This window comes from Rhinatrema bivittatum, chromosome 4, assembly GCF_901001135.1.
Source record: "Rhinatrema bivittatum chromosome 4, aRhiBiv1.1, whole genome shotgun sequence".
Taxonomy (NCBI): Eukaryota; Metazoa; Chordata; class Amphibia; order Gymnophiona; family Rhinatrematidae; genus Rhinatrema; species Rhinatrema bivittatum.
Genome location: NC_042618.1, coordinates 116,398,218 through 116,416,152, shown reverse-complemented (window position 1 = coordinate 116,416,152; position 17,935 = coordinate 116,398,218). Strand labels below are relative to the sequence as shown.

Sequence of the window (17,935 nt, the reverse complement as noted above, 5' to 3'; positions counted from 1 at the left end):
GGTTTGCAAGATTACATAAAAACATTTAAACTAAAAATAAAAAAAATTACAAATAATAAAACGACAATTCTAATAAGTTAAAAATTCATACAATTTTCATAATAATGGCCTAACAGTGAGACATCTGGACAACAACATTCAACACTGTGACTAACTCAACTATGTTTCTCCTCAGCCTTTAGTTCTTTTTCTTTTTTGTGATTTTTTTGTTTCACAGATTACTATCACCATCATGAAACTCTTGCTGAAAAAGCCATGTTTTGACTTTTTTTCTAAATGCCATTCTATTTGGTTCTAGCCGAATGTCAGCTGGTAACTTGTTCCAAATTTTTGGAGCAGCAAGTGATAGGGCTCTTTCCCTTACTGATGTTAGTTTTGCTGATATCTTTAAAGATTTCCAGTTAAGTAGCACTTTATCTGGCTAACCTTCAGGCCGATACAGTAAAGCGTGGCTGCAGTTACCCCATTTCTAACCTGCTCTATACTCACAATTTCGCTGCATAAGTCTAATCCGCGATTCACTATCTGTTTTTACCGATCCTTACCGCTTCTTTAACTCGACGCGTGTCCCTTTCCGCCCGCAGCATGTATATGTATGTAAACGATCCGATTAGCTATTCCCTCCCATTCAGTAAAGTGCGCCCCGACTATCGCCTTTTTAACCTGCTATCTTGCCGCGTCTTTAACCTACTAATTTATCGCCTACGCTGACCCTTGCGTTAGTGTGGTGAACTTAGTCGCCCCGTCCCAAACCAACCCAATCCACAGAAAAAAAAATGCTTCTCGCACTTAGCCGCCCAGTCCCAAACCAACCCAATCCACAGAAAAAAAATGCTTCTCGCACTTAGCCGCCCAGTCCCAAACTAACCCAATCCACAGAAAAAAAATGCTTCTCTCACTTAGCCGCCCAGTCCCAAACCAAACCAAACCAACCCAATCCAAGCCCAAGCAGAGAGAGACGAAATTTCACAGTCCCAAACTTTCCCCCAGCCCCTGCTCACCTGCCCTGGCCGCGGCCACGCAAGCCCCCAGCAGCAGCAGTAGAAGGGCGGCGAGAGAGAGCGGCTTCAGCAGCCCTGCCGGCGAAGGTGAATACATGCACGCCTGTACATCCAATATGGGCGTGCAAGGCAGCGAAGGCGCATGCGCACACGCCGTGACCTCCGACGTCCAGCCGGTCACGGCGTGTGCGCATGCGCCTTCGTTGACTTGAGCGCCCATATTGGACCTACAGGTGTGCACGTATTCACCTTCGCCGGCGGGGCTGCTGAAGCCGCTCTCTCTCGCCGCCCTTCTACTGCTGCTGCTGGGGGCTTGCGTGGCCGCGGCCAGGGCAGGTGAGCGGGGGCTGGGGGAAAATTTGGGCTGTGAAATTTCATCTCTCTCTGCTTGGGCTTGGATTGGGTTGGTTTGGTTTGGGACTGGGCGGCTAAGTGCGAGAAGCATTTTTTTTCTGTGGATTGGGTTGGTTTGGGACTGGGCGGCTAAGTGCAAGAACCATCCACTTCCTGGTACCTGTCATTTCAAACGTCATTTGAAATGACAGGTACCAGCGCACCCAGGATACTGTATAGGCGCTGTATAGCGCTTCATGGACGCGCGTTGGACGCGGCTTGCATTTGCATGCCATTTAAATACAGTATCCAGCGGTAGGTGATCCGAACTGTGCGTGTGGCAAACGCGGGTGTGCCGGGCACTAACGCACCTCTTTCTACCGCACCTTACTGTGTCGGCCCGCTAGCTGGATATACTCTATATTCAGCTAGGTTAGCGAGATAACTCAGTCCCGCCCCTGAAACACCCCTTTTTTATCCAGCTAAATTATAGCCAGAAAACTGCTCATCCAGCTATAATTTAGTTCTGGATAAGTGGTTGAATATGCCACATTTGCCATTTAGACAGATAGCTTGTGAGTTATTTCTCTAAATGGCTTTTGAATATTGACCTCCTCAGGTCCCATTACTGTCTGGACAACCTCTCAAGAAGTGACAGTAAATTTGAGCAAGCAATTTTGCATAGCTTGTTCACCCAGTGGTCTGCTGTTCACAGTGGAGTCTGAGTTGTTTACTCAAAATTCGCTCCACTGCAACCCTTAGCTTGGGAAGGTGTTTTCTGTAGGTGGGTACATAACCATACTAAATACTCACCCGCCTCGACTACCTAATTCGATTTTGCTTTAAAATTGACTGAGGAGGCTCACAAGGCATTCCCCCACATGCTCAGTAGAGCTAAAAGCTCTCTTAGCTAGGAGAGATGTCCTTTTAGTGCTACCGGAAGACATCACCCTACATGTCATGTCATGGCTAGGTCATCTTGCTGTCTATGGAAAACATCATTTATGGTAAGTAAACTTGCTTTACTGCCAATGCAGTAAGCTAATGAGCTACATAGTGCTTGGTAGTAAAAAAAAAAAAAAAAAAGTTGTGCTGAAACTGGTACTAAAGAAAAACGTGTACTAAAATGTAAGTAAACTTCCATTTTAACAGTGGTTACAGTTAAACATAACTTGCACATTTCACCACTGAAAAAAACAAAAAATTTGCAGTTCCCTGGTCCAATTCTGAGTGATTTCAGATCCCGAGGCAGAGAGCCTCACACATACCCCCACTTACTAAACCCCTCCACTACTACTTGAGCCCACCACAACTCATCTAAACCTCCATTACACACACTCACTACCCTTCAGACTACTGCCCCACCATGTATTCCTCCCTCCCCCAATCCAGGCACTTCCACTGGATCTCTAATATTTACCTGTCCTATAGAACGGTTCCTCCTTTCTGCCCTGCCAGCCATTGTAAAAAGTCACTGAACTCAAATGGAAGGTGCCATTTTTAAAATGCTCAGCAGGGCAGAAAGAAGGAGCTGTTCTACAGGACAGCTAAATATAGGGGGGGGTCCTGGTAAGTACCTAGATTTGGGAGAGGATGCACAGATAAGTGCCTAGGGGCAGATAGATGAGGGCATGGGTTAGTGAGTAGTGGCATTGGGTGGCTGATTATGAGTGGGAGGAGGTGATTGGGGCTTAGGTTAGTGGGGGGGGGGGGAGTATGGGTGGGTGGACTTAGGGGATGGAGGACAAGATAGGGGCTGGGGAACATAATGGGAGCATGGAAGGGGGTGGGGGACATAGTAGGGTGGGTTAGAGCAGTGGTTCTCAATTTTTTTCTTGTTTTGACAGACCTAGTAGACAGTAATCATGTGTATGACATGGCTCACTACAGTCCATGGCTGAACTAAAAGTAGCCCAAGTATTACTTTTTTTGGGGTTAAGGATGGCGCAAGAAAAAGATCAGTACTGTCTGTGCACAGAAATTACATAATTTTTTAACAAGCTGCCTAAGGGTCAGGAAATTCCCACTCAAGTGGCAGGTGGGGTTATACAGAAAATCCTGTAAAAAAAAAAAAAGTGAAAAAAGACACATTGAACTCATATTGTAACACAGGTATGGGGTAGACCCTCAGAAAGCCATGAGTAAACAAATTACTATTACACTATAGTAATCCTCCCATACTAGAAGAGTACTAACTTCCAGTACTCATTCAATAAGAACCATACCTATGAAAATGCAACCTTGCAAGTATTACACCAGGCCCTAAAACACTAATACACCTTCTATTAGGAAAATAGAACAAGGCAGGCTGCTGTAGATCCCTATACAGAGTCAAAGGCAATGCTGATACAGTTCTTGGTGAATCAGGTTTTATTGCTTTATAATTAGTATCACTCTTTAACCTGCCTTTTGCTCTTTCTTCCTCACTGGTATAAGAACTTTGTCCTCCTCTCTCTTTAACATATAGAACAGCTTCCCTCTCTCCCTTCTGGTGAATTAACCTATTTTTAAAATCCCAATTAAAATTAATTTTTTACCCACCGTTTGTTTCTTCTTATTACTTTAATTCCTTTTGTTCCGGCTAATATTTCAAGGTCTTGGCCAACCTCACTGTATATCTTTGCTTTATGGTGTTACATTGATGATGTCATATTTGCTCTCATGGTTGTAGCTTGCATATTTTGTTATTTTTATTGTACATTGCTTAGCATAGAAACTCTGTTATAGGCAGTATATAAAAAATTTTAAATAAACCTGTCACACATGCAGAACACAGACCCTCACCAAATACAGAATAAAGAGACCATAAAGTATAAATAGAAACGTGCTGATAAAAAATTGAAGTAGTGGATCTGTATGATGTACAACAATGAAAAAACAGAAACATCACCATTCCTCATTAAAAAAAAAACATGCTAATAAAAAAAAACATACTCCAAAGTTAGTGATGAATAAACCAACATCCAATAATTAGAAAATTTATGAGATTTTAAACACCAATAAAATAATTAAAAACAGTAGACACAAATGACCCAATAATTAAAACTAAGGACTAAAAAAAATCTCCTGCTCTTCATACCTGGAAACTTCATTTCTAGGTGCCCTGGCATTGTTGCAGGAGGAGTGGAAGGGCATTGTTGCTCACAAACTTTCTCCTTTCTTCCTCACATACATGCTGCCTCTCATTTACACACACATACATTCTCTCATTTGTGTGCATGCACGTGCTCTCTCTCATTCCCCCCTCCCCTCCCTCACCCCAGGGCTACTAGTGGAAGCAGCAGCTGCTGCCACTTCCTACCCCTGTTAACAGCAGGACTCTTCCTCTTTCTTCGGGCCACAAGGGTTGATGCTGCTCTGCCGCCTGCTGCTCCTGTGCCTTTGCCTATGCTGCTCCTCTTCATACTCCTGGCCCGCGCTGCTACTCCTGCTGCTGCTTAATCAGACCTTGCGCAGGCTCAAGGCCGATGCTGCTCCTTTTCCTTCTGCTTCTGGCCTCTCTGTATCACATGCATGGGCCAACCACCACCACTGCCTATTCCAGGCTGTGTGGACAGGAAGAAGGAGAGGCCGTGCTGCCACCGTTCTCTAATGCTTCCACCAGCTCTCTACTGCTGTGCTCTGCCTAGGCTGTCAGCATTTTCAAGCCGAGGCAGAGGATGAGTTCTTCCTGTCCTGCCTATGCAGAGGGAAGGGGAAGGTAGAGCAGCCAGGCCAACATGGAATTGGGGAGTGTGGTATTCTGCCGGCAAAGCATGGCAAGCTACTGGTTGAGAACCGCTGCTTAGAAGTGCAAGAGTTCTGGACTTGGGCTGCCCAGTGCAGGGGTCTTTGATTCAGGGCCTTGGGAGCCTGAATCAGGGGGTTCCCAACTTGGGGATCCCCTGTTTGTGGGTGCTTGTTTATTTAACTTCCCTGTACTTCCTTGGAAGTTAAAACTTTATTTCGCCTTAGGGGTTGAAGTAAAGATTGAGTGTTTAAAATGGAAGTAAAAAGTGAGCTAATTTTTTAGCACACTTATCTGCACTGGAAATAATTCCTTATGCAAGTTATTACCATACATTTACATGGAAAGTGTGCTAAAATTAATTCACTTTTTTACTTCTGTTTTAGTGCATATTTTTGCACACTGAAATGCTTCCTGATTCAAAAGTATTTTTCGTACACAAAATGTGTGCTAAAACGGAAATAAAGACCCCTAAGCCTAGCATACTTTATTGTATTTGCCCTTCTGTTAGTTGGGTTCAGTAAAGAAACTATGTTAAACTCCATTAATGCAACCTTCCTCTTTAAGGAAATCTCACATCCCCCTTTTATCCCCAAGTGTTTATCCAAAATATTTTGCTACACATCTTATTGCAAGTGCTAGATGTGATATAGTTGTGCTCTTACTATGACTTTCCTAGGAAATCGTTACACTGTCATAGGTTGTTAGAGACTATAAACATAGGGGCATATTTTAAAAGTTAAGCGCGTGGCCTAGATTTTATAACATGCGTGCGCAGCCGCACACCTATTATAAAATCAGGGGTCGGCGCACGCAAGGGGGTGCACGCTAGTGCAACTTGCGCGCGCCGAGCCCTTGGGGAGACCAACTGGCTTTCCCCATTCCCTACCCCACCTGTCCCGCCCCCTAGCCCGAACCCCCCCCCCCCCCCCAATACCTTTGTTGTTGAAGTTACGCCTGCTGGCCAAGTGCCGGCACGCGATCCTCTGGCCCAGCGGCCTTATGGAGGCCTCTGGCCACGCCCCCGGACTACCCCGCCCATGCCCCCCCCCCCCCCGGACCTCACATTTTTTCAAGCCCTGGGACTTACACGCATCCCGGGGCTTTATGCGTGCCGCCGGGCCTTTTGAAAATAGGCCCGGCGCGTGTAACCCCCCTATGCACGTAAATCCTTTAAAATCTCCCCATAGTGTTGTGTGTCACTCGGCAAGGAGGGAAAGAAGTGACTGATATGCCACAGCTCTTCTCTTCTCACCCAGTTAACATGTAGCTCCATATCAAGATTGGGGATAGGCTGAGCCAGTTTTGATTTTACCCCATTGCTTGCATGGAGATGTTATTCTGATTTCCCAATCAATTTCTCTTTAAAAAAAAGAAAAAAAAAGCATAGAATCACATCTCCATGCAAGAGGGTAAAACTGGGATTGACTCAGCTTCTCTCTTGACATGGAGCTCTATAGTCATGCTAAGAGTGCCTACAACTTTGTTATTGGCAAGGATTTCATTTTATTTGTTTTATTGATTCTTCACTTTATCACCTTTAGGTTGTTTTTATCTATTCAATTTTTCATAACATGGACCTGAATTCTTGAATAAAATACCTTTAATTCTATTGTCCATAGAAAATTATTCATTTTTCAGTACCATGTGGTTCTGGTGACAACAGGTGAGATTTTCATTGTAGTAGAGTCTCAAGACTTGATCCATGCTTGCTACTAATATAGGGATTAAAACTTAGTAATCAAATGCCCCTCATTTGGAGGACCTCTTGCTTATTGCAAAAAGAGCTCTGCAATGGGTCTCAATTTATATTCTTCTCCAACCCCATCAGGAAAAGGAAGACAAGGCCAACCTTCAAATTGAAGTTCAGCATTTGCGAGAAGACAATTTACGATTACAGGAAGAATCCCAGAGTGCTTCGGCCAAGTTGAAGAAATTTACAGAATGGGTTTTCAACACCATTGACATGAACTGAGAAGGCATTTTGCTTGCAACATTAAAGGGAAAAATCATCTCAACAAAGCATACTCTGCTATAGATATTGCTCATGGGACTTAGCTTTAATTCCAATTTTACAAAGAGAAAAACCATAAAAATGGCCAGAGTACTTTTCCCATCAATCATACACATGTCGAAGCCAACTTGTCCATGGGTGACAACCTTGTACAGAATATCCATAGATCAAACAGTCACTGCCTGTTATTATTTTGTTTGAGATAGAAAAGGAAATATGTTAATTTTACTGCTAAAATGTGAATGTCTTTTTTGCACAAATATCTATTTACGCCAATGTATAGAATAATTGGAGATTAGATCATCTGTTTAATCTCTGTTTAACCTCTTTGCCTCTGTTCCAGGCCACCCTCATTTTTTTTCTGTGATCCAAGGGAGGGAATATATAGAGAAATGAAAAGGAAATTTTGCTTCCAACTTGTTTTTCTTAATGTTTTCATTAATGTGCCATAAACGAGATACATGCAACTGCATATCCTTTATCCCTTCCCCTAATCCCTGCTCCCTTTATAATGGTTTTTCATTTGTTTTCAGTCCATCAACTACAACAATACTGAGCAGTCCAAGACTCTCTTCCACCCTCTCTTCCTTATCCCTCTTCCTTTGGATAGGTTAGCATTGACGACGAGACTTTAAACATAAGTCACTGTTAGAGATACTGAACATGATTTAATACATTCTTGATTACTACAGATATACCTTTTAATGACTTATACTTAAAATCTTTTTTTTTTTTTTTTATAAGGCCTTCCACATTGGTGCTGCTAGAGTCCTCCGGACTCCCAAACCTGATTTTGTCTCATGTAAATATCCTGGGTTAAGGTGGACTTAGCAGAACCACATGGTTTGGTCAGCTTGAATAACTGTAGATTTAATTGTAAAATAAAAATGATCACTCTTTTTTTTTTCTCCCCCCCCCTCTGCTTTATGCTTTTTGTTTGTTTAGCGACCCCCGTAGTGAAACACTGCATGGCTGTAAAAAGATGCTAGCTTTTTAATAGACTGCTCTGGCGCAGGTTTATAGCACTACTAAACAGCAGTATAAAACCTGATAAGAGAAAAATCACTACAGCCTGGTTCATCAAGATTTTTTTTTCCCATACACAAAGAATGGGACAAAAGCCTTAGTAAACCAGGCCTTAAATGTATTTAGTATATCTTACTGAACATTAATTTTTTTTTTTTTAATTGTCAAACTTCTGGTCTATTAAGTTAACCAGTCAGAGAGCAATGTAAGCTTATTAATTAGACCCATTACAAGTCAGAGTAGCGAAAAAGAATTATGAACTGGGTGAGAAGAATACATCCATCATAATTTTTTAAATGATTTCAAGTTATTAGTCTTCCTTCTGGTACACCTCTCTTCCCCAAATAAAAAAAAACAGATATAGCGCTACACTGTAGCACTACACATCTGAGCCAGAGCAGTTCAGCAGGACTGAAAAATACTTGGCTGCTAAATTCTGAACTACTACTTTAAATGCAGATGGTGAACACACAGCTTTGTTGGTATTTTCATGTAACTTCATATCTTGAAGTTTAATGTAACTTCTGTTCAAAATAAGAAATATAAGTATTTGTTGCCCCTTCTTTTCTTAATCATAACCGCTAATGAGCATGTTTCCCCATTGTCTTTAATTCTTAATGTCAGAACAACATTTCAAGCGATGGCTGTCATTTTCTGAGCTGAACACAGTTTACAGCGGATGCCACTGCAGGGTTGTCACATTAAGCTGCAAGATCAGAAGAAAGAAGCCAGGAACGTTTCACCAATCTGAGCCTAGATAACTTTTTCTGAATGTGTGTCTTCCTGTCGGGGCTTTTTCCATGATTAAACCTTGTATATGATAGCACACTGTTGGGCATCGTTAAAATGAAAGTTGAAATTTTAATAAAACTAAAAAGTATTTATCAGTAGCAGGATATAATTCAATTAACTTTATGAAGCTTAAAGATGATGGAAAAAATATCTTCAGTGCTTACACTTGCTTTCTGAGTTTTGCCATTCCATGTGGGTATTATTCAGACTGCTAATGTGCTGGGAGTGGAGGGCAGGGTTGCTTTATTTTGTAATCTGTTCATTTCTTCTCCTTTAATATTGTTTGCCCTGCTTCTCAGTCATTCTCTGAGGAGGTTCAGGGAAGGTAGGTGGCTAAGATGACAAGAATCTCATCCTCAGCCATGTTCAAGAATAGGTGATGTCATATGTCATGCCCAGACTATAGGAAGGGGGAGAAACAACCACTGTTTAGAAGAGTGGCAGTGAGGCGAAAAGAGCATAACTTGAATATATACAGCATGTGCTGATTACCATGGGAGTGGAAGGGGGGAAGATAGGAAAAAGCAGAATCCTTGTGAAAGCTCAAAAACAAGGAAGCACAATGGAATACATTTTTCAAGTGGCTGGGATTTACATTTTTAAGCCAAATAAGGCAGTAGAGACATCTTGATGCACTCGTCGTTTTGGACTTTTGAGTATAGTAACCCAAGGAACTTTACGAGAACCTTTCTCTACCATGCATCATTAATACAATCTGTGATGGTGAACTCCCATTGCCTTATATGATCATCTACGTTTCTAGCCTTCAGTGCTCCCATTCACCCACCACTATTACCCATATCCTGCTCCCTCATATCTTTGACTTAAAATCTGTATATCTTTCTGTGATTAAAATACATGTCATTTTTTTTCCTGAAAACATTCTTTATTGTAAAGCACACTTTATAGTTGTTATCTCAGTAAATGTCATTTCTAGTAACATTTTATCATGCAAAACTGACTTTCTAAGTGTTTTGGTTTTTTTTTGTAAAAGTTGATGGTCTTTTTTAATGACTTATATGAAGGAAATTTATATAATGCCTGATATATGTAAATGGGAATTACTGCGATTTTTCTCTTGAGTATTCTGAAGTCTAGCTTTATTCTTTTAATTTTGGGGGGACTTGAGGCAAACTATTTATTAGAGTTTTGCAACAGAGTTCTTGTATGAAACCTGCAGAGGCAACTTGTAAAATTCTGACAATAAAATACATTTTGAAGGCTCTTCTAAACCATTTTCCACTGTCTTTCCTTTTTTCCTCTTTTCATCACAGGAAGAAAACTTCAGCCTTTCTATAATAGCACTTCCTTGTCACACCATCACCACTCCTGGAATCTCTAAGTTTACATTATCCCTGACTTGACATGCTGGTTTTCCTAGATGTACACTTGTGTAAACTTCAGTGGGGAAACAGTATTTACAATGCTGAACAGTGTCATGGAATATAGTACACAAAAACATTATCACACAAAATTAAGATATTTGCAAGTGGAATGATGTGGTAAGCAGGGTCAAGTTTTAAAGTTGGTTTTTCTCTTAGGTCAAGCAGGATGGTAGTCCTCATATGTGGGTGACATCATCCGATGGAGCCCGGCACGGAAAACCTTCATCAAAGTTTCTAGAAGCTTTGACCAGCAGACTGAGCATGCCCAGCCTGCTACTATCCGCACGTTCACACGAGGTCCCCCTTCAATCTCTTCTTTTCTGAGGTGCAGTTGCCTCGCAGTCCATGGAGCTCTTCCTTTTCCACTTTTTCCTCAATATCCTCGCTTGTTTTGTCAGGTCCCCCTTTGCGGTCGGTGACTCCTTGGTACAGTAGGTCCTTTTCCGGCCATTTTTTTCCAACTTATTTTTATTTATTTTATTTTATTATTTTTTTTATATACCGACATTCGATCTGAGATATCACATCAGTTTACATTCAGGTACTGTAGGTACTTGCGGTTGATTCCTGACTCTTTGCCTCACGGTGTCCGTCAGTCATTGACCGCACACCGGGAGTTTTTCATATCATCGACCAATTTTCGTCAGTGCCCCCAGTGCTCGCGGACCATGTCCATCATGGATCCATACAAGGTCTGCATCATCTGCCTCACACAATGTCTGGCGGTGCTGTCTCTGTGACCAGATGACACCCAAAGGGCGTCAGGCGCACCTCAATAAAATGGAGACTCCCAAGTCCTCCACACCTGTGTCTGTCCCCTCTATGCCCAGAGATCACGAGGAGCCGAGCAACCCGCTTCCCCTCAGGGCCCTTCTAGCTAGTACCTCTAAGGATCGGGGAAAGGGGGATCGATCCTTGGTCTTCCCACTCTCCCAGACCTCGGTGTCATCAGTTTCCTCGGCACTAGGGAAAGACCAGGCCAAGCACCGGAAACAATCCCGCAAGCATTGACACCGGTCACCATCGGCACGCAGTTCCACGGCATCGGCTTATGAGCCGCCATTGAAGTGGCACCAGCCATCAGAGGCCCCGTCCTCTGGTGCGTCCGGTAGCCTGAGGCGTTCCCCACCAACACCAGTGCAGGGCACTGTGCCACCTCAGAAACCCAAGGAAGAGCTAATGACGCCTCATCCCGCTCCATCAGTCCTGGCCACCCAGGACTTCCAGAAGGAGTTGGACTGCAGGGTGCAATTGGCTGTGCTCAAAGTACTGCAAAGCGTTGAGCTGTCGGTGCCCGAACCTCTGCCATCGATGTTGGCACCACTGCTGGAGCATCTGGACATCCTTCTAGGAGCCCTACCAATGCAGCCGGTGCACGAAGGGCCCTAGATGCCCCATCGGCCACTGATGCCCTCCACTGGAGTGATCCTGATTCTCGGGTCCTCCGAGAAGGAAGATACAGCCGGTACCGGGTTCCCTCGCCCACGGTTCCCTGAGCCTTTGCCGTATCCCTCTGGCTTACTGCGGCCGGTGATTCCACGCCCCCCCCCCCCCCCCCCCCCCCCCCCCCCCCCCCCAATGTCGCTGGTGCTCTCAAGGCCTTCGGAGTCTAGGGCTGATGCCCCTCACAGACCTTGCTCACGACACACTGGTCCCAGTGAGGAGGGAAGGGCCCTATGACCCCAGGGGGGACAAGTCCACAGACTTGTCCTCTGACTACTCCGACCCCCTTTCGGAGCCTTACCCTCCGGAGGAGCAGTGCCGGTCGCCACCCAAGGACTTGTCCTTTGCAGGGTTTGTCAGGGCCATGGCTGAAATCTTCCCCTTTCAACTCCTTACGGAGGAGGATGTACGTCATAAGATGCTGGAAGTTTTCCAGTTCGCTCCTAAAGAAATCATGGTGATTGCGATCCAAGAGATTTTGAAAGAACTCGTCCACATGTGGGAACACCCATTTCGGTCTCTCCCATTAACAGAAAGGCCTATGCCACCTACCTGGTGCAACAAACTGGGATTCTATAGGAGAAAGCTCCCCCACCAGTTGGTAGTAGTGGAGTCCGCCTTACCTTCGCTCCTCCAGGACGCAAGCATAGGGAGCTGGATGCCCTGTGCAGAAAAATATTTCAAGGCGCCATGCTGGTTTCCTGCATAGCTGCCTACCAACTGTACATGACCCAGTACAACCGCAATCTCTGGAAATGAGTCCAAGATTTTGCAGACGGTCTTCCCCAGCAACAGCAGGAAGCCCTTTCTGCCATTGTGTCACTGGGTTTGGAGGCGGGTAAACAAAAAGTGTGTTCCACCTACAATGTTTTTGAAACAGCTGACCACTTGGTCGCCATGGGCATCAGCGCCAGGAGAATGGCTTGGCTCCGAGCCACTGATCTCCGACTGGAGGTCCAGGATAGGCTTGCCGACTTCTCCTGTACAGGTGAGAACCTGTTTGGGGACAAAGTCCAAGATTCAGTGGTGCAGCTGAAAGACCACCATGATACGCTTCAGCAGCTGTCAACTAGTGCCTCAGAAGGGCCTTCCTCAGCCAGAAAATCCTCCAGGCAGCACTAGTTCCAGGGGTCAGCCCGCCAAAGCAGGTGCCTAGATCCCAGCAGGCCCCCGTCCATGGGCTTTTGACTGGCGACGAGGGAGCATAAGTCAGCTGGCCGTCCCCCTGGCGTCAGATTCCCCAACTGGCACAGGTTTCTCAGCTTTGCCTGTCACTGGGAAAAGATAACATTGGATCGCTGGGTCCTCCATCGTTTGCCAGGGGTACCATCTGCACTTCAGCCAGTTCCCAGAGACCTCTCCCCCATGTCCATCGTGAGGCTCATCCGCCCATTTGGTCATCCTTCAAACGGAACTCTCTGCCCTCCTTGCAGCAGGCACTCTCAGCAAGGCCAAGGGTTCTATTCGAGGTATTTCCTCATTCCAAAGAGGAATGGCGGCTTGCACCCCATTCTCGACTTCGAAGGGTGCCAGCCCACCTCCTGCCCTGCCTACTGGGCCATATGGCAGCCTCTGTCCATGTAACTCCATTGTCCTGCCTCCGCATGCAGAGCCCTCAATGGGCCTTGCGTTCCCAGTGGTGGCAAGCATCTCAGGATCTAGAGGCCCCAGTCACAGTTACGTACCCTCTGAGGCGATCTCTAGCCTGTTGGAAGGATTTTCCCAACCTGGAACGGGGATTCACCTTCTAGCCTGCTCCGCCTCAGGTGACTCTCACCACTGATGCTTCCCCCCAAGGATAGGGGGCCTACATGAATGGTCTGCACACGAAAGGTCTCTGGACCGCTGCCAAAGCCCGCTGTCAGATAAACTTTCTGGAGCTTTGGGCAATACGGTATGTCCTGTGGGCATTCAAAGACCAGTTATCATCCAAGGCAGTTCTGATCCAGATGGACAACCAGGTCACGATGTGGTATATCAACAAACAGGGCAGAATGGGCTCGTTCCACCTCTGCCAAGAAGTGCAGGTCTGGGGCTGGGCCCTCTCTCGAGCGATGTTTCTACAGGCAACCTACCTACCAGGTCACTTCAATGTGTTGGCAGACCGTCTCAGCTGGTCCTTCCAGCCGCGCGAATGGTCTATCAACCCAGCAGTGGCTGCCGATCTATTCCGCTGGTGGGGTACACCGGATGTGGACCTATTCATCTCCCCTCTCAATCACAAGGTGAGCAGGTTCTGCTCCCTAGTGCTGGGGAATGACCATCCGGCCTGCGATGCCTTCACCCTTCACTGGGGGCAGGGCCTCCTGTATGCATATCCCCCTCTACTGCTCCTCTCAAAGATTCTGTTGAAACTTCAGGAGGACAGGGAACCATGATACTCGTGGCACCTTCTTGGCCTCGACAGGCTTGGTTCCCACTTCTACTTGACCTATCAGTGCAAGTGCCCATCCAGCTAGGGACGGCGCCCAATCTTATATCGCAGAATCAGGGCACCCTGCTCCATCTGAACCTCTGGGCACTGGCCTTCACAGCTTGGATGTTGAGCACATAGTTCTCCAGCCATTGCAGCTCTCGGACTGTGTTTCCCGGGTCCTGGTGGAGTCCTGGAAACATTCTACCAGGAAGTCCTACAGCTCAAAGTGGAAATGATTTTCCATTTTGTGTGAGGGTCATGGTCTAGACCCTTTCTCATGCCCCCTTCCCCAGCTGCTGGACTACCTGTGGTACTTGTCCGAGTCTGGGCTCCAGACCAGTTACATCAGGATGCACCTTGGTGCTGTCAGCGTGTATCATCGAAGTGTTACTGGCACGCCCATTTTGGTCCAACCCTTAGTGGGCCGTTTCATGCAGGGTCTCCTCCAGCTGAAGTCCTCTCTTGGGCCTCCGGTTGTGTCCTGGGACCTCAACGTTGTCCTGGCAAGACTCATGCGGCCTCCTTTCGAACCGCTGCGGTCTTGCAACCTGATGTTCTTTACCTGGAAAGTCATATTCCTGGTAGAGATCACTTCAGCTCATAGAGTCGGTGAGCTTCAGGTTCTGGTCACATACGCGTCATACACGAGGTTCCTCCACATCCTAAGTTTCTGCCCAAGGTCGTGACTGATTTCTATCTCAATCAGTCCATCGTTATGCCCACTTCCTTTCCGAGGCCTCATTCCCATCCAGGGGAACGGGCGCCTCATACCCTGGTCTGTGAAAGGTCTTTGGCGTTCTACCTGGATCACATGGAGAGCCACTGGCAGTCCACCCAGCTCTTTGTGTCCTTCAACTCCAACAGGCTGGAGTTGGCGGTAGGTAAGCAGACCTTGTCCAGTTGGCTGGCTGATTGCCTTCTGCTACACGCAGGCAGTCCTTCAGTTTGATGGCAGAATAAAGGCTCACTCTGTGCTGGTTATGGCAACGTCGGTGGCCCATCTGCAGGCGGTCCCTGTCATTGGAATTTGCTGAGCCGCAACCTGGAGTTCTCTTCACATATTTGTAGCCCATTACTGCCTAGACAGAGACGGCCGTCAGCACAGTGCCTTCGGTCAGTCCATCCTGCGTAATCTGTTTCAGACCTGAACCCAACTCTCTCGTGCTTTTTGTGGGAACTAGACCGCCCCCTGCTTACCTACTGCGCCACAGTTTTGTTGTGCCTGTTGACACCTTGTTCGGCTGCTGTTGGTGTCTCTCCAGTTGAATGGGGCAGTCTGGAGCTCTGTATTCACCCACATGTGCATCCTGCTTGTCCTAGGAGAAAGCACAGTTGCTTACCTGTAACAGGTGTTCTCCTAGGACAGCAGGATGTTAGTCCACAGGAATCCCGCCCGTCTTCCCACAATGTTGGGTTCACCTTCGATTTGTTGTTTTATTGTTCGCTCGTATTTTTGCTATGTTACAAGACTGAAGGGGAACCTTGCATGGACACGGATAGTGGCAGGCTGGCCATACTTGGTCTGCTGGTCAAAGCTTCTAGAAACTTTGACAAAAGTTTTCCGTTCCGGGCTCCATCTGATGATGTCACCCACACGTGAGGACTAACATCCTGCTGTCCTAGAAAAACACCTGTTACAGGGTAGCAACTGCGCTTTCAGACTTAGATCTTTGTTATAATTGATTCCCTTTGTAATGAGCAGAAGTTCAAAATGTTATAATAGGATTATTAATAAATGAAAGCTAAACATACCCATGTTTTTGATCTTCTCCATCAGTACAGCTCCTTTTGTGGCTGTATAAAGAAGTGTGATGACCATTGTAAATACTTCTCCCCTCTGCTCTCTTAAGAGTAGTACTTGTAAGATTTTATCTTGTCTTTATTTCTTTTAAAGAGAAATGTAGTGATCTTTTGCCACAAAAAAAAAGTTTGCTACATCTAACCAGCTGCATGTATAATATGCTGAACTAGTCATTTTCAAAACTTGTATTAGTAATATTCTAATTCACCTGAAGCAGAAATTCAGCATAAACAGATGCAGAGTAATTTCATTGGTAGGGAATTTGACAAAGAAGGCATACACACATTATCTAAATACAAGAAAACTTTTGGATTATTTGAGAGAGTGAGTCTAGATCTAATTCTCAGTGGAGCGCGGGCTTTGGTGAGAGAGGTAATGGTGCGGCTGCTTGCCAATAGTGATCATAATATGATCACATTTGAATTAATGACTGGAAGGTGGACAATAAGTAAATCCATGGCTCTAGCGCTAAACTTTCAAAAGGAAAATTTTGATAAAATAGAAAAAAACTGAAAGGAGCAGCTACAAAGGTAAAAAGTGTGCAAGTTATCTGACCACATAAGGCCCAATAACTTAAAAATCTATACTCCTTTATTCAAAACATAGATGGCTAGGTTTTTAAGCTATCCAGCTATATATATACCGGATAATTTTAGGCAACTATATTTAGTGGGTCATTTCTCCCCCTGATTCTATGGGACAAATTATCTGGCTAACTTTAACTGGATAACTTCCCACTAACTGGCCTTCTGAATATGACACCCAATAGTGTCTGCCAGGAACCCATCAACCAGGAGATCCTATGGTTTTAAATGAAAATGTTCTCCACATGGTGTCAACAACATTCCTTGGATCTATTCATATGTGAACCCAAAGAGATACTCAGCTGTTTGCTCTCTTTCTGCTTCAGCACCTCACCCACCTGTGAGAAGTTGTACGTGAGCAACCAATGCAAAGAGCTCCTGTCTCTCAGAGAACGCATCCAATCTCTGGAGGCTAGAGTGGCAGACCTGGAGGAGCTGAGGCAGAGAGGTATATAGATGAGACCTTCAAGGACATAGTAGCCAAGTCCCAACTTCAGACTGGCAGCCCTGGTGCTGCCTTGGAAGAAGAAGGTCTCATGGTCGGAGAGCATCAACCTGGTGCAGCAGGAAAGGATCCTGTAGCAAGAACCTGCTCTCCAGGTGGTGCATTGTACTTTTGCACCGAAGATATCTCTTCAAGGGCTGCTGCCCAGGAGGGAAGGGTTAGGTTGGCCGTCATAGTTGGTGATTCGTTTATTAGGAATGTAAGCAGATCGGTGGCTGGTGGGCATGAGGATCGCCTGGTAACATGTTTACATAGTGTGAAGGTGGTGGACCTCACGTGTCATCTAGATAGGATTTTAGACTGCTGGGGAGGAACCGGCTGTCATGGTACACGTGGGCACCAATGACAGGAAAATGAAAGGGAAGTTCTGGAAGCCAAATTTAGGCTCTTAGGTAGAAAGCTGAAATCCAGAACCTCCAGGGTAGCATTCTCTGAAATGCTCCCTGTTCCACGCGCAGGTCACCAGAGGCAGGCACAGCTCCAGAATCTCAATGCATGGATGAGATGACAGTGCAAGGAAGAGGGATTCAGTTTTGTAAGGAGCTGGGGAGCCTTTTGGGGAAGGGAGAGTCTTTTCCAAAGGGATGGGCTCCACCTTTATCAGGGTGGAACCAGGCTGCTGGCGCTAACCTTTAAAGAGATAGAGCAGCTTTTAAACTAGAACAAAGGGGAAAGTTGACAGTCACACAGCAACTCATGGTATGGAGGGAGGTATCTTCAAAGGATACTAATGATGCATCCCAACAGTGAGGTTCCAATAATAAGAAAAGTAGTCCAAGTGCCTATAATTAAAAACTCACCTGAGCTAAAAGTTTCCAATTTATCCCTATCAATTAAAAAGCAGAATGAAAATACAAACAAAAAACACACTTTGAAATGTTTATATGCTAATGCCAGAAGTCTAAGAA

The 17,935-nt window shown here is 45.4% G+C and overlaps 1 protein-coding gene across 6 annotated transcripts in view; it reads left to right on the top strand.

Annotated features, from left to right (window-relative positions):
- Window positions 1-10,122, top strand: part of SIPA1L1 (signal induced proliferation associated 1 like 1) — a 745,249-nt gene extending 735,127 nt beyond the window's left edge. For all 6 annotated transcript variants that reach the window (XM_029598743.1, XM_029598739.1, XM_029598740.1 and 3 more), the window contains one exon: window positions 6,893-10,122. In XM_029598743.1, coding sequence (XP_029454603.1) covers window positions 6,893-7,036 — 144 coding nt within the window. In that variant the 3' untranslated portion in view covers window positions 7,037-10,122. The remainder of the gene's footprint in view (window positions 1-6,892) is intronic.
- The last annotated feature ends 7,813 nt before the right edge of the window (window positions 10,123-17,935 follow it).